Raw genomic sequence first — 23,892 nt, forward strand, 5'->3', positions numbered from 1 at the left:
CGAGCACTCACCAACAGCAACTGCAATCTTGTGGATGTACTTTTGCCTCTTGTACTCGACAGTTATAGTGTAAAGCCCCTCATCACTAGGTTCTACATTATTCAACAGTGCTTGAATTAGAGTAAGTTTCTCATCTTCATTCGCATTGATAGAGAACGTTTCAATTGGCTTATCATCGTGGCACACTGTAACTTCAGCTTGATTGTTGCCTTCGTCCACAAGGTTTGGAAGCGTGAATGCCAAGTTGCATTTTGAATTTTTCAAAACTGTCAATCTTTCATTAGTCTCAATTGGCAGCGATGTTTCTAAAATGCATCAAAAATTTTAAATATGTGCACACCAAAAGCATTTCGTGTACTTGACAGCTAAATTTATTTGAAATTTTTTTGGGTAAAGAAATTCCCTGACTGCTCATAACAATTTTTCTCGAGAACTCTTTTTGAGAAACACTTTGAAAATTATCAGTCTTTTGCATAACTGCGCTTTTAGATTTCCAGGACTCAATAAAAGACCAAATTTTGTCTGTCTTACCGGCTTCGAACTTCACAGCGAGAGTATGCTTTTTGAAGCCATCTCTATCGGAAACGGTAACATCGACAACTGGAAGGTCTTCTAGTTTCAATACACGATCAGTGTCCACAATGAATGAGCAGGTGATCAAAGAAGTCTCCGACTCCTCATCGATTTCCGAGCAGTTCCAATCGCCCAAACTGAGCAATGACTCATCACAACCAGTGAAATTTGCAACAACTCCAAAAGTGTTGTTGTCGGCAGCAAATGGAACGGCAAAAGACACTTGAATATCAGTAGTTTCTTCAGTCAGGAGCAGCGTTTTCTCTGACTCGCTGAATTCTGGCTCCACTGCAACACATTTTTTAAATTAAATTGTAAGCAGTTTACTGGCACCTGTTTGCATTTATCGGTGTCTTAAGTGACAATTTTTAAACACAGAAGCGAAGCGGAGCGATACTTTACAAACATAAAAACATAAGTAAAAAAACTAGGTAAATAAAAGTTTTCGCATGTCTCAATATAACATAAATGAGGCCACTGTTGGAATTTGTTTTATAATTTCAAATATAGGACTTAGTCCAAAACTTTATCAACTAAAATAAGTGAAAAATGCAAAGTTTTGAGATATTGGGATTTTCTCAAGGAACTTAACTTTATTTTAGAAAAAAATAGGTAGTCGCCGGGTCGGTAGAAAAATTATCGCAACCAGTTCTTGCGGCTGAACCCGTCATCTCAGATTTGATAGGACAATTTTTTAAAACACAGAGGATAATTGATAGGATAATTTTGTCAAAACAGAGGCCAAGCTGAGCTTCGCACCAATTGAGATACAAATATGAAAGACTATGATTAAAATCAATAGGAAAAAAAATTTAAAAAAAAACTTCAAAAATCGTGGTTGTCAATAAAAATTTGCAATAAAAGCCGAAAAAACCCGAAAACAAATAGCCTGCATCAATAGCAACTTCTCAAGATTTTTCGGAATACTAAAGAACCGTGTTTCAACAAATAATAATTTCTCTGGAATTAAGCCAACAAGAATAAGCAGACCGAAAATCATTTAAATTAGCAGAAAACTTTATTTTTGCAAAAAAAAACAGGTCTCTACTGGAATCGAACTCCCGAGCTTCGCCGTCTTAAGTTTGGGAGTAAAAGCAACTTGGAAGAAACTTGGGGCTTCAAAAAGTGTGGGGCTTCGGGAATTAAGTCGACAAAAATAAACAGATGGACGATAGCCTGAAAATAAACAAACAATTCTAGTTTGCAAAAAGAAGAATGCACCGGCCGGACTCGAACCGCCAGCCTTTGCGGTCTCAAGGAGTTCCGTTGGGTTACCTTTACTCCAGCGGCGCCTGAGAGTTGATTGAGCTTGAACTTATTATAAGCAAGAGGTAACAAAGCCGAAAAAATCTGAGAAAAAAAATTTTCAGAAGGAAAAAAATTCAAGAAAAATCTTTTTGAACCGCAATATTTTGAACCGAAAAAAATAAATTGGAGCCTGAATAAACTTTGAGACGTTTTCAGTAAAAAAAAATCTATCGCGACCTATTAACAACGTTCATCGAAAAAAACTGATATGGTCTCGAATTCCGACGTTTGATCCTTCGCGACATAGCCCTGCTCTTTACCACCACACCACTAGACCCACATTTTAATGAAAAATATTTTTATTAAAAAAGCGACCTATCAAATGATTAAAAAGATTCTTTTGAACTAGTTGTTAACCCAAAAAAAATTTATATTCCAGTTCAATAACGCTTGCGAATCGCAAGCGTAAAAAGATTCTAAAAAATGGTAAGAAGTTCAACTTCACTTTCGATATCTGCAATTATTTTTTTGCTTAAAGTACGCCAAGGCCACTTCAGCAGATACAATTCCCAAAATCGGGTTTCTCGAATAACCACTTCACCTTAGAATTGGCAGCGTAGTTTTGGTTAATTTTTTTTTTCACCAGGTAAAATTTTTTTCCGCTGGAAATCTTAAAAATAAATTCCACTTACGAAACTAGAAATTGTTCCCGTTTTTTTTTTGCAATCGCAAACTTTGAAAAAACGCATTAAAAAAGAACTGAACGGTCGCTGCACTTTGAATAGTTTTTTTTGGGAAAGCTCATCTACTTACCGACAGCGACGGCAATCTTGTGGATGTAAGTTTGCCGTTTGTACTGAGCTGTGATAGTGTAAAGCCCTTCATCACTAGGTTGCACATCATTAAGCAGTGATTGAATTAGAGTCGACTTGTTTTCCTCATTTGCATTGATAGTGAACGTGTCAACTGGCTTGTCATCATGGTAGACATTAAATTTAATCTGACTGTCATCTTCAGCAACAACGTCGAGCAGCGTAAACGATAAGTTGCAAGTTGAGTTTTTCATTGCCCTCACTTCTTCCATCGTTTCAACTGGCTCTGGAGTTTCTATAACAAAAATTTTAGCTGATTTAAAACCAATGGAGCTTTTCTTTTAATTGACATGGATACTGTATCAAGCGCTTCGATTTCCTTCTTTTGTTTCATTTCTTGGCTCTATTTTAATATCCTTTCTGCTGTTGCAAAGCGGTTATTCGTTAATAGGTTCTTAATTTGTTGATGTTTAACCGTTAGCTTACTACATTATGGGTGCATATTCATAACCCCAACCCTCACCCAAAGCCTAACACTAGCCAAGTACTATGAAGGAGAGCCCGTGCAAGGAATCCCATTTCATGCAAATTGGCTACGTACTCTTAAACTTTAAAAAAACATACAATTGAAAACAATTTTGATCTAACAAATTTGATTTTTTCATCTTTCCCACTATGGAAGCTCGGTGAAAACCGATTTTATACGATGAATGAATGAAAACCTTTGACAAATGCTGAGACATCCGCACAAAATAAACCTTTTCAATTACTAAACCATCGCGATATCAAGAAGCAACAATTAGTAATCCCAGCGTCAAAATATATAAATGTAAAAAGATTAATGGACTTACGGATTTCAAAATTAGCAAGCAAAGAATGCTTTCTGACACCATCTCTGTCGGACAAAATAACATTGACAGATGGAAGTTGTTCCAAATCCAGGATTTGTCCAGAGTTCACGTGGAATGAACACGTGATCAGAGAAGTATCCGATTCCTCGTCCACTTCCGAGCAGTTCCAATCCGTCAAGCTTAGGAATGACTCATCACAACCAGAGACATTCACAGTAAGATCAAACGTTTCTTTATCAGCAGCGAAAGGAGTAGCAAATGAAACTTGAACTTCAGTTGTTTCTTCAGTCAGCAGCACGGTTTTTTCTGTCTCGGTGATTTTTGGTTCCACTAAAACATATTTTGAAAGATACTTGGAACATAAGATACAAAAGCGTTTGGATAAACACTACAAGAAGCAACTGCGACCATCCGCCATCTCAAATTGAATATTTTCCTATCAAGGCGTTTTAGCGATACGTTCAAAGACAAATTTGCACTAATAATTGTAGCAGTCAACTTTTTGGATAAATTTTCTAGTTTCCCAAAAATTTCAGTGGTGCGTTAACATTTTTTCGACGTGTTCACGAGTGAAACATTCAAGAGATAGATACATAAGCTGTTTTTTAACCTTAAGTCACTTACTTATAGAGAGAGAAATTTTGTGAATGAATTTTTGTCTCTTGTACTCGGCCGAAATAGTGTACAATCCCTCGTCGACATTATCAACTTCATTCAGCACTGTCTCGATGATTGTCGTATTGTTTTGCTGGTTCGCTTCCACGACGAAACTGTCCAGAGGTTGTTCGCCATGGTATACTGTAACCTTGACTCTGCTATCGTCTTCAGTTACAAGTACGGGTAAACTGTATGCCAGTTTACATGTTGAATGCTTAGCCACTCGTTTTTCTTCACTTGATATAACCGGTTCGGGCACTTCTATAATAAAAACAAAATAAAAGTTACAAATGAGACCATCCTTTCGATCATTTTTAGAGCCTTCCTCAAAAACAAGCTTAATCTCGTCTTATGGTGCTCTCGCAAGTGACGTTTTTTGTATAAAATTTCTTAATTTGTAATTCCGTTCTTGTAATGACTTCACTTGGAAACAATTTATTATGATTATTATTACCATTATTTTGATTATTATTATTATGATTATGATTATTATGATTATCAATAATATGACGATTATTATTATGACTACTCTGATTATTATTACTATGATTATGATTATTATAAATCAAATTATTACTATTATTACTATGATTACTATCATAATGAATATTATGATTATAATTATTATGATTATGATTATCATTATTATGATTATTATTATGATTATTATGATTATTATTATTATTATTATTATGGTTATTGTGATTTTTGTTCTGAGTATTAGTACAATTATTAAGATTAATCTGATTATGATTATCATTATTATTGTCTTACAAAAATTTGGGAGATTTCGGAAAATGAATTTGATTGATAACTGTTAGAAAATGTTCAATAAGTTCACCTTAAAAAACAAAATCATAACACCGAAAAAAAAATGTGCGTGAGCCAACAAAAATGAGGATGGAAACAATGATAAAATTACCGGTTTCGAAGTACGCGACCAAAGAGTGTTTCCTGAGCCCTTCTTTATCGGCAAGCGTCACTTCAAGTGTTGGTAAGCTGACCAAATCCAGCAAGCGCTCCGAATCCACATTGAACAAACACGTTATCAGCGAAGTGTTTGAATCTTCATCTATCATTGAGCAACTCCAGTCGGTCAAAGTGAGTAGTGACTCATCGCATCCTTTGACTTCAATGTTTGTCTTGAAATTTGTCTTGTCAGCCTCAAACGGCACAGAGAAGGACAATTCGACAGTTTTGCTTGCTTCAGACAAGACTACAGTCTTCTCCGATTCGCTAAATTTGGGTTCAACTAAAACGATTTTACATTTGAAAACAGCTCAGCAACTCTTTATTACTAATTTTTGAATCTAATGTTGGCTCTCCCAGATTGATTTTGATTATAAAACTTTTGATTAAATCGTGACTTCAATCGTGCTCTCTAAAACATCTAATGATGTCGCAATTCACAATGAATTGCTTAAGAATTATGAAAATATCAGACAAGGAAAAATTTAAAGACGTTTGCCAAAAAGGCCGTTGAGCTCTTGTTCGCTTTCTAAATCTGAAGATACCGTTTTTTTTCCAACATTTTAAGAACATAGAATTGGCTCCCTGTAAAACCATTGCTTGTTTTCAAACTTACCAACAGCTACAGCTATCTTGTGAATGTACTTCTGTCGTTTGTATTCCACAGAAATAGTGTACAAGCCTTCATCTTTGTTTTCAATTTCTTCAATTAGTTTTTGCACGAAAGTAGCGTTACTTTGTTCATCCTTGTTAACCAGGAAGCTCTCAACCTGTTTGTCATCGTGGTAAACGGTAACTTGAACTTCATTTTCATCATCAACGAAACTAATGGGTAACTTGAAAGACAGATAACAAGGCGAGTCTTTCACTACTTTCAAATCCTCGCTAGTCAAAATCGGCTCTGCTATTTCTGAAAAAAAAATTATCTGAAGTAAAAATTAAAACAATTTAATTTTTGAAAAGGAGAACCAGTGCAATTACAATACAATTAAGTAATTGAAAGAGAATCCACATAGAGGCGCATAAGCTTATTTAGATACCCGATTTATTCTATAGCAACAACCGCTTATTCAACTTTACTTTCAAGTATAAATTAAGAAGTCAAATTTTGATTTTTATTAGCAGCAAATTACGTACAGAATATTTGAGACAAGACTCCGTATGTTTGATCAAATCTTTGAAATGAAAACTTACTGGTCTCAAATTGGGCGACCAGCAAATGTTTTTTCAATCCCTCTTTGTCAGCTAATGTCAGGTTCACGATTGGTAAATCTTTCAAATCCATTACTTTCGGACTGTCAACTTCGAACACACATGTGATCAAAGAAGTATCTGAGTCTTCGTCAACTTCGGAATAGTTCCAGTCACTCAGACTAAGCAACGAATCGTCGCATCCAATAATTTCTACATCCGTTTTGAAGTTTTGCTTATCTGCGACGAACGGAACCGCAAAAGAAATTTCGATAGTGTTCTTTTCCTCAGTTAGCAAGACAGTCTTTTCGGATTCACTTACAACTGGTTCCACTGAAAAAAAGGGATAATAGACGCACAGGTACAAAAATAAATGTATCTAAAACCATTTTTTTAAAATGGAAAAATGAAATATATTTAGCAAAAATAAAAAGCCGTTTTATGTAACCTAAACAAAATTTAATTTTTAAAATCAAATTCTTTATTTTTTGCTTGTTTATTCTACCAAACTTTATAAATTTAAAAAGCAATTCCCTTGAGTTTTGACACGATTCGAGTATTTTTGACAAACATGAATACTTACCAACTGACACTCTAATTTTGTGAACATATTTTTGTCGTTTATATTCGACAGAAATACTGTAGATGCCTTCATCTTTGTTCTCAATCTCCTTCAGCAACACCTGTACAACTGACGAGTTTTTGTCACTGTCGGCTTCAATTGTGAAATTGTCAACTGGTTCGTCATCGTGATACACTCGAATTTTCACGTCGCTGTCATTTGATACGACCATATTTGAAACTTTGAAGGACAAAGCACATTGTGAGCTCTTAAGCACAGTTTTTTCTTCATTGGTCACAACGGGCACCGGTTCGCCTAAAACAGAATTTTTATTAATAAAACTATATTAGCAATTTGACTGATTTAACGCGCAATGTATAGTCCAGTTTTCAAAAAAAAATGCACATTTATATATCGGAAAAATCCTGTATTTCGTTTTTTGTTCTGGAAGGGTGTGTTTCATCCTTAACACATGACTTTAAACCTGTTTTGGAAAATTATGAATATAGAAAAAGTTTTAAGTTCCTTAAGAGAATTTAACTTACTGGCAAGAAGGTTGCAGACAAGCGAGTGTTTTCGGAAACCCTCCTTGTCCGAGAGAGTAACTTCAACCACCGGCAAGTTATCCAATTCAAGGACGCTATGCGAGTCCACGTTGAATACGCATTTCACCAACGAGATCTCCGAATCTTCATTCACTTCTGTGCAGTTCCATTCCTGAAGACTCAGTTGTGATTCATCGCAGCCTTTGACTTCAACATTTGTATCGAATGTTTCTTTGTCAACGATGAAGGGAACGGGGAACGTCACTTCAAAACAAGTGTTTTCTTCGCTCAATAACACAGTTTTCTCTGATTCCGTTAACTCAGGATCAACTGAAATTTAGGTTAAGTTTAGTTTTCAATGTTGTTGTTGTTTGTCAGAGGAGGCTTAGTTCTTGTCTGATCTGAGCCCAACAGTTCAAGAAAAAGAACAAATTATTTTTTTTAAATAAGAATTTTTGGATTTTTAGCGGACCACTCTACTCGCTATCGCTAATTGACACATTGGTTAGAAACTAAATTATTACCCAAGACATTGTGTTTACGGAATATATGCATAGCGTATAATTTTTTCCTTAACAAACTTTCTGAAATTAACTTTCATCAGTCATAACTTACCAACGGCGACTGAAATCTTGTGAACAAATTTCTGGTGTTTGTATTCCACTGCGATTGTGTATAATCCTTCATCTGCGTGTTCAATCTCATCAATGACCTTTTGTAACACCGCAACATTTTCGTCTTTCTTGACTTCGAATTCAAATTTGTCGACTGGTTTGTCATCGTGACTGACACTGACTTTGATTTGGCTTTCGTCTTCAATTTCCACATTTGACAGTGAGAAAGAAATCGGACATTGAGAATTTTTCAAAACTGTTAATTCTTCGCTCGTCACAACAGGTTCCGCTTCTTCTAAAAAGTTAGAAAAAAAAAATCGCTTCAGACAATTAAAAACTTTATCAATCAAATTAAATGGTTCCAAAAAGCGCACCACTGGAATGCAAATTCACAACAAACAAAAATTGAGTGTTTATATAAGCGTATTTACCGAATAATTTTTGATAAGCCTATCATCGAACTTCTCCAGAATTGGAGGTTTTAATACGTACTAATTTCCAGGTGAGTTTCGTTTTCGTGTGTCGCGATTCCATCTTTGCTGCTGACTGTCACTTCAAGAACCGGCAAATCATCAATTAAGAACAACTTATCCGAGTCAGCCTTGAATGTACAGGTGACCAGACATCGGTTAGATTCAGAGTCCACGTTAGAAACAGTCCAGTCAATCAGCTCCAGCAGTTTCTCGGAGTCCTTAGAGACTTCAGAAATTGGCTTGACGTTTACAGAAACATCTGATGATTTTTTGTCGACGATAAAAGGAACTTCGAATTCTGTTTTGACGGCAGTCGTCACGACATCAAGAGTAACAGTATTGAAGGAACTGCTGTATTCTGGCTCAACTTAAACCAAAATGGATGATAATCCATGTTTGAAAGATGTATATTTACGTTAGGGGTATAATAAAATACTGATCTTATAAACAGTTCAAACTTCATTAACTTCAGTACAATTTTTACTCAACTTTCGTGCTTAAAACAAAAAACTGTATTATAAAAACAACTTGACAATTTAACCATTTTTCTATCTTTGAAGCAATCAATTATTTTGGCAGTCAGATCTTTCGAATTGAAAAAAGAGAAAAACACATTTTAATTTTTTTTAATGGAAAAGACTCACCAACATCCAGGACAATCTTATGAATATATTGCTGTTTCTTGTATTCCACTGCAAGTGTGTACACTCCACTGTTTTCAGTCTCGACAATGTCAAAGTCTTTGTGAACCAAGACATCCTTAGAGTCGGCAGTATTCGCTGATGATTTCTCAATTTCAAACGACTCAATAGGCTGGTCCTCGAAGGTACAATCTAGCTTACACTTTTCAATCACTCGTTTCACTTCTTCAGGCACATCAAACTTGAGTGAATATGATGTATGTTTTAAAACAGTTACTGTTTCTTCGGTCACGATAGGCTCCGGATATTCTGAAACTTTTTTTTTTTTAATTTAGAAGTGATTTGGTAAAATTAGTAACAATTTTCTATATGACTGCGAACTAAATTAAGTATGATGTTGATAGTTGGTCGCAATGATCGTTAAAATGTTACTACTCAACGATCTATCTAGATTAACTTAAATAAATTACCTATTTCAAGAGACGTAGCATGCGAGTGCTTTCTTAATCCGTCCTTGGTCGTTATGTTGACTTCCAAAACTGGTAGTTGGTCCAATTCGAGCACTTTTCCAGAATCCAGCTCAAACTGGCAATAAATCAATGTTGCTTCACCCTCCATTCCTGAATCTGTTAACTTCCAGTCCACAAGTTGAGCCAAGCGGGACTCCTCAGGTGTAAACGAAACAACAATGTCTTCTGTATTGTTCAGTTCAGACATGAATGGAATTGAAATCATTGTTTCAACTGACAACGGCCTCTGGTCGTCTACTGTGCTGCGTTCAATTTTGACGGTAGAAACTGACTCTGTGTACTCGGGCTCAACTAAAGATCATTCAAACTTAACCTACAGTACGCGACATAACAAAAACAGCAAAAACTCAAAAATCTTGTTATGCAGCTGAATCTAAAAGATAAAAGTATATCGCATTACTCTTAACTTTTAAGAAGAACCTTTCTTAGATACTTAACTTCATTTTTTTTGTTTCAATACGATTGAAGCTTAAATGGTTTTTAACGAGAGCGAATGATAATCCATATTTGAAATAGTCATATTTAGGTTAGAAATATAAAAATACTGATCTTATAAAACGTTCAAATTTTCGTTAACTTCAGTATAATTTTCACTCAGTTTGGTCCTCAAAACTAATTGAAAATCTATATTATAAAACAACTTGAAAATCTAACCATTTTACTGTCTTTAAAGCTGTCATCTATTTTGGAAAAGGATATGTTTCGATTTGAAAATAAAGAAACGTTTTGATTTTTTAATAGAAAAAAACTCACCAACATCCAAGACAATCTTATGAATATATTGCTGTTTTTTGTATTCCACTGCAAGTGTGTACACTCCACTGTTTTCAGTCTCGACAATGTTAAAGTCTTTGTGAACCAAGACATCCTTAGAGTCGGCAGTATTCGCTGATGATTTCTCAATTTCAAACGACTCAATAGGCTGATCCTCGAAGGTACAATCTAGCTTACACTTTTCAATCACTTGTTTCACTTCTTCAGGCACATCAAACTTGAGTGAATATGATGTATGTTTTAAGACTGTTACTGTTTCTTCGGTCACGATAGGCTCCGGATGTTCTGAAACGTTTGTTTTAAATCTAGAAGTGATTTCGAAGAACTCGAACAATTTTTTATGTGACTGTTGATTAAATTAAGCATGATGTTGATATTTGTTACGCAATGATCGTTCTTAGAATTTCAATATTCTATGAACTATCTAGATTAACTTAAATGAATTACCTATTTCAAGGGTAGTGGCATGCGAATGCTTTCTTAATCCGTCCTTGGTCGTTACGTTGACCTCCAAAACTGGTATTTGGTCCAATTCGAGCAATCTTCCAGAATCCAGCTCAAACTGGCAACAAATCAATGGTGCTTCATCCTCCATTCCTGAATCTGTTAACTTCCAGCCCACAAGTTGAACCAAGCGAGACTCCTCAGGTGTAAAGGAAACAACAATGTCTTCTGTATTGTCCAGTTCAGACATGAATGGAATTGAAATCAATGTTTCAACTGACAACGGCCTCTGGTCGTCTACTGTGCTGCGTTCAATTTTGACGGTAGAAACTGACGTTGTGTACTCGGGCTCAACTAAAATTAATTTAAACTCACCCTAGAGTACGCGACAAAAAAATAGCAACAATTTAAAAATCCTATTTTGCAAAAGAATCGATAAGTTAAACGCAAATCTCATCGCTCTTATTTTTAAGACGAACCTTTCCACCTAGATACTAAGCTTCAATTTTTTTGCTGTAATACGAGTGAAGCTGAATATATTTCCAAAGAGGGTGAATCTTTCATTGAGAAAAATGTCACTTCACTTATGCATTTTCTTTTTCATTACTGGTTTATAGTGTTTGAGATTGAACACAAAACAATCAATTGAAACTTAAAATAGGAAGCAGTTTGAGTTTTTCAAATATAACAAACAAAAATAGTTTTTGGAAATTCCAATCTATTGGGAAAAACTTGGTCATGCTATTTTGAAAATGTTTTAAATCTATCGAAAGTTATAGAATTTACCCGTTAACATCGTTTTTCTTTAATTGGAATCGCATGATAACCATCTTTTTGTATGCGCAAGGAATACGAATAAACTTCCATAAAAAATTAATATTATAATGTAAAATAACTATTTGATTAGAAAAAAAAACGTGACTCGCTAAGATGAACTAGCATGGACTCAAAAAAAACTGACAATAGTGTGCATGTGAAAGAAAAGTAAAAAAATAGTAATTCAGCAGGAACCCTTTAGCCAAAAATCAACGAAAAAAGCTAAACTGATCAGCTCAAACAAAAGTCACATAATTCAAACAAAAAAATCATGCAGAGAAAAATAAATTCAGTCGTTATGGTATTGATTTTCAGAATTCAGCTGTGGTTCATTGATAAGGTATAAAAACAGAACAAAAATTCTGCAATAGGAAAATCAAAAGGAAACAAAATTGTGAGAAAAAACTACAAAACACTTTGTAGTCGACAACGAGACACTTGTTTTGCTAGCGTAACAAGGAAAAAAAATAGGTCAAAGAATTTGCATAGTTTGCTAAAACACAATGAAGCAAAGCTGTCAAGGTTTTCTACAATGAAAATTTAGCTTGAAAAATGGAAAATTTATCATGAAAAATTTTTGCGGCACCTGTTACGGTTAATCAAAGCACCTAGTGAAAAAACTCACCAACATCTACTGCAATCTTGTGGATGTATTTTTGTCTCTTATACTGAAGAGTAACCGTGTAAACACCAGCATCTTCGCTCTCGGCACATTCAAGCTCTTTGTATAGCAAGAGAGGCTCGGAATCAACTTTATCTCCAGACAGCTTTTTGATTTCGAAGTCTTCGATACTAATGTCTTCGAACTTGTAGTCCAGCTCGCATTTCTCGATAACCGATTTTACTTTATCGGGAACATCATACTTAAGTGCACAAGAAGAATGTTTCACAACTGTCACGTGTTCTTCGGTAACGATTGGATTATATTCATCTAAGCAAAATAAGCATTTTCACACAAAAACGGTCTATAATTGAAGCCTATCAAAAAGACAGAAGCTTAAATTTAGTAAAAGATATTCAGTGAAACCATATATATAATATATATAGATAATATATACAATATATATAAAATTTAGGAAACAGAACAAAATTTGCGCAAAACCAGATTTAAAATCTAAGCAGTTTTTATTGCAAAAAGAATCAGGAACAGATAATAAAGAGAGAAACAAATCAGATTAGAGTGAAAATTTTCAGTTTTTTTAAATAATGTTTTTGCTCCTATTAGAAGAAAACTTTTTATTCACCATACATGCGTCTGCATAACCTGACAACCCCTGCTGATTTCTTTCTTATCACATCTTTCATGCATTTTAAAATCAAAGAAATGGCATAGAATGATGAAACACAGCGCGTATCTGGTTTCTGCTTAAAAAGCGTTTAAATTGTCGAGACAGCATTTTTTAACGAAACATCCTTGCATGACAAAACATTACAGGACTTATGTGCATAGAATCGTAATAAGTAGTATAGCGGTAAAAGTATAAACGTGCTATATGGCCTACTATGGTTTAATAACATAACTCACCAATTTCGAGAATTGTCGAATGCAAGTGCTTCTGGATACCATCTTTGATGGATACGTTGACATCCAGTATTGGTAACTGATCCAACTCAAATAAGCGATCAGAATTCAATTCAAATCGGCAGCAGATCATTGAAATCGACGATTCGCTATCTGCATCGGTTAGGTTCCAGTCAACAAGTCGGGCCAATGGTTTTGAACCACTGATAAGATTATCCTCAGGTGTAAATGAGACAACAATGTCATCTTTGTTTTTCAAATCAAACAGGAAAGGAACTGAAGCCATTGTTTCAATAGTGAGTGGTTGATTGTCCTCTATTTCATTGCCATCGATCTTGACGGAAGTTTCAGACTTTGTGTATTGAGGTTCAACTGAAAACAATTTTCGTTCAAATAATTCGAAGCAACAAAAATGGATACTTGTTTTTATAGAACATTCATAAAAAACTTTTTCTTCTGATGCTAAATTACAGACTCATTGGTACAAGTTTAAAGTTTCTTTCAGAAAAAAAAAACCTTATAAAATTGAAATAATTCCAATCTTGTTTTTTATATACTAACCAACTTCCAAAGATATCTTGTGAATATATTTCTGCTGCTTATATTGCAAAGAAATCGTGTACATGCCACTATCATCAACGTCAATTTCTTCAAACTCTTTATGTACGACAATTTTTTTCGACTCCGAGTTTTGTAAGTTGTCTTCTGATGACTTCTGGATCTCAAATGAGTCGATGGGACTATCTTTAAAGGTACAATCAAGTTGGCAATTATCGCCGAAATTCGTCATTTTTGCGGGCACATCAAACTTGAGAGAGCAAGAAGAATGCTTCACTACAGTCACCAACTCCTCGGTCACAATGGGTTCAGGAGATTCTAAACAACATTCATTTTTCAAAAATTGACCGTCACTTGGGTAACACATTAACCGGCTCTTTTTCCTTCCCCCACGTCACATAAGCATGTATTTTATGGTGTAACGGCGGGTTTCACCAGGTTGCGTATAAAAACCGAAAAATGTTTTTGACCAAAAACTCGCAAGTGGGTGAAAATGAAAATGAGCGCATTAACCAAAACTTATAGTTGGTACAAAAAAGAAATGCCGATTATTTAACTATCAGTCTCAGAACACTTATTCCCCCAATTCGAAGCTTTTTTGAGAAATCTCGAATGATTTACCCAATTCAAGAGCAGTCGCATGTAAATGCTTCCGTGTACCATCCTTAGTGGTCACATTGACTTCCAAAATTGGTAGTTGGTCCAACTTCAACACCTTTTCCGAATCCATTTCGAATTGACAACAAAGCATTGGATTCAAAAAGTAACCGTCTGAATCTGTCACATTCCAGTCGATGAGTCTCGCCAGTGGCAAGTCAGTGCCAGAAACCGAATCTTCAGGGTTAAAAGAAACAGTTAGGTCTTCTTTATGATTCAATTCAGACAAAAATGGAACGGAGGCCATCGTTTCAACTGTAAATGGTTTGCCCTCTTCTATTTCACTGCATTTAATTATGATGACCGTTTCGGTTTTTGTGTACTCGGGTTCAACTAAAATGATAATTGAATTAATTTTGTAAGGAGAAAAAGTAGGATTATCAAAGAAAGTTAGGATTACCAAAAACTAGGATTATCAACAAGAGGATTACTTAAGGAAAATCTATTAACGGTTATAATTGATGGGTAAAAATCATTTTGTCGGAAAACTGGATGGTGTCTCGTTCAAAATCCGATGTTTTAAAGAAATAACTTTTAGTTAGTGCCGGGAAGAGTGCGGATTTCTTTCATTCTTTTTCTAGTCATTCTTTTTCAAGTGCCATAAACCATTAGGTATAACTGAGCCTATAAGAGGTTTTAATTGATCAGTCTTCAAATGAAACGTCTAGAGAAAATTTGATTGTATATACAAATGAGTTTGGGACTGACATTGAATTCCGCAAAAAAGGAGAATAAGGACAAAAAATACGCAAATTAAAACTGCATGTAACACAGAGGTATCACTCAAGCGTAGAATTGCAAGCTAATTAAATGAAAAATCGAAATCCAGATTGAAAATTTTTTAGGAAAAAATGAAAAATAACATGAAAAAAAAAACAGCCGAGAATTACTAAGAAGGAAAAAATAATGCAAGTCAGAGCTAGTAATATTACAAAGCACAGGAAGAAATACACAACACTTGCAACTAAACTGAAAATCGCCTCTAGCTCATGAAAAATCCGTAAGGTGGCAACTGAGCCAAAATGTCATAAGCAGACAAACGATAGGCCAAATTTTTGACACATAGGCAAAGCTTCGCGCCAAAAGGAAAAAGAAAAACCAGCCTCGAGTTAGTAAAAAGTCGTCTAGGTCTATGATTCGATCTAAGACATATTGCAATCAAAAGATTTTGAGTTTTACGATGTAACCGCACAGCTACGCACGCTTAACCACCGACAAACACTAGTCACAAATAGTCACTAGTCAAACACTAGTTACTAGTCACAAATAGCAGCTACATATGCTAATAAAATGGTAATGAGACTCAGCAAAAGGAGCACCAAATACAAATATAAACAATTTTACAAGTAATAATTTGGAATATAACAAACTGAAGACTCCACACTAACTTCGCATGTAACAAATCAAAGTGGAAAGCCAGATTATGCATAAATTTTGAATTTCAAAAAATTGCGAAACATTGAGTTAAAAAATTTCTGAAATCTTTTAAGACTGAGTTTTTATGATTGTTTTGTTGTTTTAAACAAATAGCTTTTTTCAGTTCACTTGATGCAAAAAAATGCATCAAATGTGTTAACTTATTACTTTTCGAGTTTCAAAGATAGGCACCAATATTCGCGACTTAGATTAGAAAAACAGAAAGTTCGTAATAATACACTACGCTGACGCAAGTGTAAAAAGGAAAAACTTCAGGCAGGGAAAAAAGAAACCTTGCCGGCACTTAAACTCCAGACTTTAAGGTGCAAAGACAACCGCGTTACCTCCGAAACACACGGGATAAGGGGTCTGGAAATTATTAAGATTAACTATTACAGCAAATTTAATTTCTCACAGATTTGTAAAAAAAATTGGGCAGGGGAAAATGTTTCCTAAAAAGAGACACTTGATCTCGCAAGTGTAAACATAGCCAACTGACAGTTGGAAAAGATTAATGAACGCAAGGAAACTGAAAAAAAAACGACTGGTTTTTTCAAAAATTGTCAACTTTTGAATTTCAAAGAAAAGAATCGATGGCCTTTAAGTTCTTTGAATTTGCAGAACAATTTATGATGAACCCTTTGTTGTTAAAATAAACCCAATTTGAGAAAACTGACTCAATGGGTGAAATTTTTATTTCGCTGAGAAATCTGATAAATAATTTCCATTTTCGAAATTAAAAGTCGATCAGGTTTTTCGTGGCTTTTGCTGTTCGATAGTGGAGTTTGCCATCCTTTTAACAATGGAAATACACTGAAGTTAAACAGAAATCGCAAGTCAAACCGCGCGAAAAATCAAATATGAGCGCGAAGAAAATTTAGGACTTTTTCCTGAAAGAAAAAAACCAGCAAGACCTATATAAAAATATTCACTACGTTCAATGCTCTTAATAAGCAAGTTATGCACTCATTAAATTAAATTACAATTAGGGGATGGCTAAAATCTAGGTAAATTGTCTATGATAGCTGAATTATGTAGCAAGATATTTGTTAACACAGGCGAAGCTGCAAATCGTAAATACGAGCAAGGAAACAGCAAATATCATTATGCAGAAATGAGCCTTGAAAGAAAATAAAATTCGAAACCGTAAGAAATGGAAAAGAGTCAATGGACGCACGAAAAACGCACAACCTCAAAGTTAAAAAATTATTGTTTCAGAGCTCTTTAAATTTCAAGAAAAATGTCTGTTGTTTAATGAAATTGATTCAATTTGGGAAAACTGGATCAATAGATTAATTTTTTATACCGCTGCAAAATCTGAAACTTAAAATTCACTTGCGAAATTAGAAGTCGATCAAATTTTCTGTGACCTCAACACTTTTGTGTTCGATAAAGGAGTTCGCCTTCCTTTTAACTAAACAAATGAACTGAATTTGAAAATAAATTAAAAGTCACACCGCAAAAAAAATCAAATAAAATCGCGAACAAATTTTAAGATTTTTCTTGAAAAAAATCATCACTACTTTAATAAGAGTCTTAAATAGATTCATAGATTCTTAAAAACATGTACTGAAAAATATGATTTGAGTCCAGTGGGAAAACTATTGATCTATTTTACACTTTCGTGTTCGATAAAGGAGTTCGCCTTCCTTTTAACTAAACAAATGAACTGAACTTGAAAAAAGATTAAAAGTCAAGCCGCAAAAAAATCAAATAAAAGCGTGAAAAAATTTTATAAGATTTTTTCTTGAAAAAAAAATATCACTACCTTAATATGAGTCATAACTACCTTTATAGATTCTTAAAATAACGTACAGAAAAATATGATTTGATTCCAGTGGGAAAATTATTGTTCTATTCCAATAACTTCATATCAAAATGGGCTACACAATTGCGCCCTGAGTTGTGGAACTATTTGCAGTGATCAAACAATTCGCTTTTACGCATTTAGCATAAAACAATGAAATAAAAATGCGCATAATTAAGTCCAAATTGTTGAGAAAACGACACTTTTCAAACCTTAACGGCAGGGCGATTTTCTACATTTTCTTAATTGCAGGGTGATTTTCTTATTTCGGTTCTGTCGGCGATTATTGCAAAGAATATAAAAATGTCCAAAAAAAACAAACACTCGATTAAATTTGTTTAAGCAATATTTGCACGAAAATGAGCTATCTTGTTTAAAGAGGACTAATTGAATAATACTACGCTCAAAAGCCCGGAGTGTAAACAACTATTTTTCCGTCAAGCTACTAACCGACTTCTACAGAGATCTTGTGAACATATTTCTGCTTCTTGTATTGTAGAGTAATTGTGTAAAGTCCATTGTTATCGAAATCAACTTCCTCGAATTCTTTCTGTATAATAACAGGCATGTCTTCATCTTTGTGATTATCTGCAGAAGGTTTTTGTATCTCAAACGTGTCGATATGTTCATTCTCGAACGAAAAATCCACTAGGCAGTTCTCAACCACTTCTTTCAATGTTTCGGGTACATCAAACGACAGTGTGCACATGGAGTTTTTCACAACGGTAAGAAACTCTTCAGATACTATTGGCTTCGGCTCGTCTAGAAAAAAATGGATTACCATATCCAGTATATAACATAAACTCTATAACACAATTACCTCTTTTTTGCCAGTTTTGTGATGAATTTCAATGTAACCTTTAAAATAAGTATCGGTTTACCCCAAGAAATTTATTTAGCCAAAAAGGTGCAATATCTAACAGCATTACTAAATTTTGTCTATCAACCCAAAACAAACCTTTTGTTTTACAAATACTCAGACATTATACCCTTTTAATCGTTTTAGGCAGGGTCCGACGCTCACTTTCAAAAAACTGATTCGAAAACTGCCACTCCTGTTTTTTTCTTACATTTGATCAAAATTGCATAGTTCTCAGATTTTATATCTTTCTTAAATTTTGTCGGATAAATTAAATAAGACTAAATTAAATAAATAAAAAATTTATTAATTAAATAAAAATTTATCGAACTATTTCCAAAACTACTCATTTCAACGTTGAAACTCTGAATTCGACCGTTTTTGGATGAAAACCATCACTTTTTTTTTTTATAAAATTGAATCAATTCGGAAACAGTGTCAAATATTTCATGATTCATCTGTATAAAATATTTTTCCGCATAAATTAAATCAGCTATAATAAACTCAAGCCTAAACGAGCCTGAAAAAAAACCAGCAAAAGAGCCCTTCGTTCTTTAAAAATTAAAAAGCATTATAGGAAAAGATTAACTCACCAAGTTTAAGAACAGTTGAGTGCAAATGTTTCTGCAAACCATCTTTGGTAGAAACGTTCACTTCTAACACCGGCAACTGATCCAATTCAAAAATCTGTTCGGAATCTAGCTCAATTTTGCAGCAGATAGCAGCATCCGATGACTCAGTTGCTGGTTCTGTTACACACCAGTCGACAAGTCGGGCTACTGGTGATGCCTCTTTGTTCGCAGACTCAACTGGCGTAAAAGAAACAACGATGTTTTGTTCTTCTTGATTTGCCAGGAAGGGTACCAGTGCTGACGTTTCAATCGTTACAGTCTGTGTTTCTGTTGTTTCGCTCTCATCAATGCTGACAACAGTTTCAGACTTGGTGTATTCAGGTTCAACTGAAACATTTCAAATGAGTTATAAGTGTGATCCATCAAAAATAATGCGAAAAACAAAAATCTCGGAAAAAGTCGGTTCTATGTATTTCCGAATCTGGACTGACATACATTTTTGTCATTTGATTTCATTTAACAAAATTTCAACCACAAAATTTTAACAACAATATTTTATCCACCACGGAAAATCAAGCGTTCAACAAAAAGTTTTCGATATTTTGGTTGATTATACGTACCGACTTCCAAGGCAATCTTGTGGATGTATTTTTGCCTGTTGTATGTCATTGAAATTGTGTACACGCCGCTGTCTTCGTTTTCCACAAACTCCAACTCTTTGTGGACTAATACAGGCTTATCCTCAGACGGAGAGTCAACTTCGAACGAGTCGATAGTCTTGTCATCGTGGACGAAGTCTAGTTTAATTTTTTCGATGTTTTTAACTTTCTTGGGTGCATCAAATTTGAGTGAGTACGAAGTGTGCTTCACAACTGTCACAGCCTCCTCAGTCACAATGGGCTCCGGCTCATCTAATTTCACAAAATATCATTTCGATTTTTCAAAGTTAAAAGTGCATAATAGAAAATGATTAACTTACCAAGTTTAAGAACAGTTGAGTGCAAATGTTTCTGCAAACCATCTTTGGTGGAAACTTTCACTTCTAACACCGGTAACTGACCCAATTCAAAAAGCGGCTCGGACTCCAGCTCAATTTTGCAGCAGATAACAGCATCCGATGACTCAGTTGCTGGTTCTGTTACACACCAGTCGACAAGTCGGGCTACTGGTGATGCCTCTTTGTTCGCAGACTCAACTGGCGTAAAAGAAACAACGATGTTTTGTTCTTCTTGATTTGCCAGGAAGGGTACCAGTGCTGACGTTTCAATCGTTAGAGTCTTTGGTTCTGTTGTTTCGCTCTCATCAATGCTGACAACAGTTTCAGACTTGGTGTATTCAGGTTCAACTGAAACATTCAATTGTGATCAAAAATGGCGTCCGTAAAATAATGCAATAAACGAAAACTCTCGGACTTTTTATTTGCGAATGTGAACTGCCAGACAATTTTATAGCATTTGATTTCACATAAAAAAATTCAACTGCAGAATTTTTAAGACCGATATTTCAACCACCACAGAATGTCAAGCGTTCAAAAAGAATGTTCTATGTTTTTATTGTTTTATTAATTATTCTTACCAACTTCCAAGGCAATCATGTGGATGTATTTTTGCCTGTTGTATGTCATCGAAATTGTGTACACACCGCTGTCTTCATTTTCGACAAATTCCAACTCTTTATGGACTAATACAGGCTTGGACTCAGTTTTATCCTCAGACGGAGAGTCAACTTCGAACGAGTCGATAGGCTTGTCATCGTGCACGAAGTCCAGTTTAACTTTTTCGATGTTTTTAACTTTCTCGGGTACATCGAATTTGAGCAAGTACGAAGAGTGCTTCACAATTGTCACAGATTCCTCGGTCACAATGGGCTCCGGCTCATCTAATTCAACAAAGTTCTTTTTTTTTCAGTTATAGACAAAGTGACACTATTCAAAAATTAACTAAGTATATTGCTTTTACCACTGTGCACTTGTTCCATAGAGCACTTGTTGTATTGATTTGACCTGCATTCATCTGTCAAAAATGATACTTTTGCATAATAATCGAGAGAGGAGGGTTTGAAACTGACTCCAAGCACAAAATTGACCAGTTTTCAATTTCGAAAAAACAAACTTGCAATAAAAACGATAAGAACGAGATAAAGTTGACATGTTTTCAAATCCATAACCTAAGCAAATCTACACAGATTGATTGATGAAATGAAAAAAAAAAAGATTGTTTGATTACTTTAAGAGGCTCATTTTTAACTGCTTTAAAAAACCTACAACTTGATTTCTGCTTCGCAGCTCTGCAAAAAAATCTGCATATCTTAGAGAAAAACGTTTAAGTTGGGTTTTAAACATTATTAATAAAGTTACCCATCTGAAGAACAGTCGAGTGCGAGTGCTTTTTCAGCCCATCTTTGGTAGATACATTAAGCTCCAAAACTGGCAGCTGATCCATTTCCATCACTCTTTCCGAATCCAGCTCAAAGTTGCAACAAATCACCGGATTTGAACCCTTATCGCTTTGTTCTTGAACCGTCCAGTTCACAAGTTTTGCCAAAGGTAACGAATCAGGATCATCTTGCTCTTCAGGTGTGAAAGTTACAAGTAGGTCTTCCCTGCTACTTAATTCAGACAAGAATGGAACAGGAGCCAAAGTTTCAACCGTGACATTTTGCTGTTCTTCAGAGTCGATCTGTTCAACTTTGACGACAACTTCAGATGTCGTATATTCCGGTTCCACTATAAAACAATATTTTACCGTAAAAATCAATCAAAAAGATGAAAATTAATTACTGTTTCAATTTTGAAAAACAATTGACTTGTTGCTATCTTGATTAATTAATTTGACAATTGGGACTATAGCTAAGTGGTAAAGAACATATTTTTCGCCAATTCATTTCCTACTTTTTTGCCCTTTTGGTGACCAGAAACGCTACGCCAGCACTAACCGACTTCCAAGGCAATCTTGTGAACATACTTCTGTCCTTTATATTGCATGGTTACTGTGTATACCCCACTGTTCTCGATGTCAATCTCTTCGAACTCTTTATAAACGGAAACAGGTTTGCTTGAAACTTCAACGTCTTCTGGTAGTTTTCGGATCTCGAATGAGTCGATAGGAGAATCTTCAAAAGCACAGTCGACTGCACAGCAGTCGATAACACTTGTTATTTTTTCGGGCACATCAACCTTGAGAGAGTATGAAGAATGCTTCAGCACTGTCACTGATTCTTCAATAACAATAGGCTCAGGCAATTCTGAAACAATTTTTGATAGGGTCAACAGTTATGTTCAAAGGTCATAATTTTCAAATTTATATCAAGTAGAAATTAAGTAGTCTTGATTTACCCAATTCAAGAGCAGTCGCATGAGAATGCTTCCTTATTCCATCTTTGCTCATTATATTGACTTCTAAAACTGGTAGGTTCTCCATTTGTAACACTTTTTCTGAATCCAACTCGAATCGACAAAAAATAAATGCTTTTGATGAACCATCCACTGAATCTGAGATATTCCAGTCGATAAGTTGCGCCAGAGGTAACTCCATATCGTCAACCGACTTCTCAGGTGTAAAAGAAACAATTATATCGTCCTTGTTTTCCAAATCAAACAGGAATGGAACTGAAGCTCTAGTTTCAATTGTGAGTGATTTGCTGTCATCAATCTCACTCCCATCGACCTTGACCAATGTTTCAGATGTTGTGTACTGAGGCTCAACTGAAAAAAATTTGCTTACAATAGCTGGGATAGAAAAACATAGCCAACTGACAGTTGAAAAAGAGTATGGCACGCAAGGAAACAGAAAAAACTGACTCGTTTTTTTTTTAAATTCAACTTTCGCAGTTTAAAAAAAATATTAAAGCTAAAATATATTTTAAGAACAATTTATGGTTGGTTGCTTTTTTGATAAAATTAACCCAATTTCAGAGGACTGAATCAATAGATAAAGTTTTTAGTCCGCTTGGAATTTTACAAACCAAATTCAATTTTCAAAACTAGAAGCCGTTCACATTTTTTTGCGCCATTTCCACGTTCGTATTTGGAAAGAGCTATTTCCGTAACTTTCAGCATATGAATTTCAATTGAACGGAAAAAGTGTATATATTACTAAGTGCATTCATAAGTGCATTAACATGCATGAATGCACATCTGTAGTTATTATAGAATTTTATAATTTTTTTACCTGAAAAAAAAACTACAAAAAATCACCAAGACCTAAATAACTATGTAAGAGTATTCACTCAATTCTTTATTCTTAAAAAAAAATATTTAAATTTCTTTAGTCAAAACACCTCATTCTATTTTCAATTTATGCTATGAAACGTAAGTCTCCTAATTTGAAGGACTATCCGCACATAAACAAAATTCGATGACATTGTACTGCTAACTTGCATATAATTTCTTTTTTAAACCTAAGTACTAACCGACTTCCAAAACTATTTTGTGAATATATTTCTGTCTCTTATATTGCATGGTGATTGTGTAAACACCGCTGTCTCCAATGTCAACTTCTTCGAATTCTTTATGCACGATAACCGGTTCGTCTTCACCTTCTTTGGATTCATTAGGCTTCTGAATCTTAAAGGATTCGATAGGCTGATCTTCATAAGCACAATCCAGTTTGCATTTCTCAACCACTTGAATCACGTTCTCGGGTACATCAAATTTGAGCGAGCATGAAGAATGATTCAGCACAGTTACAGATTCTTCGGTGAATATGGGCTCAGGAGTGTCTAAAACATGTATACATTGTTTATCAGCTGTATTGTTGAAGAATCAATAATGCAGGAAAAGTTTGCTAGAGAAAACTCATTT

The 23,892-nt window shown here is 34.7% G+C and overlaps 2 protein-coding genes across 3 annotated transcripts in view; both read right to left on the reverse strand.

Moving 5' to 3' along the window:
- LOC134842492 (uncharacterized) overlaps positions 1 to 8,312 on the reverse strand; it is a 41,818-nt gene extending 33,506 nt beyond the window's left edge. For both annotated transcript variants that reach the window (XM_063858859.1, XM_063858860.1), the window contains exons 1-11: positions 8,024 to 8,312; positions 7,409 to 7,738; positions 6,885 to 7,178; positions 6,305 to 6,634; positions 5,727 to 6,020; positions 5,064 to 5,393; positions 4,109 to 4,402; positions 3,485 to 3,814; positions 2,635 to 2,928; positions 532 to 861; positions 12 to 305 (exon numbers count right to left, since the gene is read on the reverse strand). In XM_063858859.1, coding sequence (XP_063714929.1) covers positions 12 to 305; positions 532 to 861; positions 2,635 to 2,928; positions 3,485 to 3,814; positions 4,109 to 4,402; positions 5,064 to 5,393; positions 5,727 to 6,020; positions 6,305 to 6,634; positions 6,885 to 7,095 — 2,707 coding nt within the window. In that variant the 5' untranslated portion in view covers positions 7,096 to 7,178; positions 7,409 to 7,738; positions 8,024 to 8,312. The remainder of the gene's footprint in view (positions 1 to 11; positions 306 to 531; positions 862 to 2,634; positions 2,929 to 3,484; positions 3,815 to 4,108; positions 4,403 to 5,063; positions 5,394 to 5,726; positions 6,021 to 6,304; positions 6,635 to 6,884; positions 7,179 to 7,408; positions 7,739 to 8,023) is intronic.
- Positions 7,323 to 23,892, reverse strand: part of LOC134841596 (titin-like) — a 39,859-nt gene continuing 23,289 nt past the window's right edge. Inside the window, exons 18-38 of the mRNA XM_063857628.1 lie at positions 23,502 to 23,810; positions 22,426 to 22,794; positions 22,026 to 22,334; positions 21,448 to 21,816; positions 20,667 to 20,969; positions 20,071 to 20,436; positions 19,712 to 20,002; positions 19,113 to 19,478; positions 18,111 to 18,422; positions 14,402 to 14,770; positions 13,784 to 14,098; positions 13,226 to 13,594; positions 12,326 to 12,631; positions 10,888 to 11,238; positions 10,420 to 10,725; positions 9,607 to 9,957; positions 9,140 to 9,445; positions 8,515 to 8,862; positions 8,024 to 8,317; positions 7,409 to 7,738; positions 7,323 to 7,327 (exon numbers count right to left, since the gene is read on the reverse strand). Of these exons, the coding sequence (XP_063713698.1) occupies positions 7,323 to 7,327; positions 7,409 to 7,738; positions 8,024 to 8,317; positions 8,515 to 8,862; positions 9,140 to 9,445; positions 9,607 to 9,957; positions 10,420 to 10,725; positions 10,888 to 11,238; positions 12,326 to 12,631; positions 13,226 to 13,594; positions 13,784 to 14,098; positions 14,402 to 14,770; positions 18,111 to 18,422; positions 19,113 to 19,478; positions 19,712 to 20,002; positions 20,071 to 20,436; positions 20,667 to 20,969; positions 21,448 to 21,816; positions 22,026 to 22,334; positions 22,426 to 22,794; positions 23,502 to 23,810 (6,644 nt within the window). The remainder of the gene's footprint in view (positions 7,328 to 7,408; positions 7,739 to 8,023; positions 8,318 to 8,514; positions 8,863 to 9,139; positions 9,446 to 9,606; positions 9,958 to 10,419; positions 10,726 to 10,887; positions 11,239 to 12,325; positions 12,632 to 13,225; positions 13,595 to 13,783; positions 14,099 to 14,401; positions 14,771 to 18,110; positions 18,423 to 19,112; positions 19,479 to 19,711; positions 20,003 to 20,070; positions 20,437 to 20,666; positions 20,970 to 21,447; positions 21,817 to 22,025; positions 22,335 to 22,425; positions 22,795 to 23,501; positions 23,811 to 23,892) is intronic.

This window comes from Symsagittifera roscoffensis, chromosome 3, assembly GCF_963678635.1.
Source record: "Symsagittifera roscoffensis chromosome 3, txSymRosc1.1, whole genome shotgun sequence".
Lineage (NCBI taxonomy): Eukaryota > Metazoa > Xenacoelomorpha > Acoela > Convolutidae > Symsagittifera > Symsagittifera roscoffensis.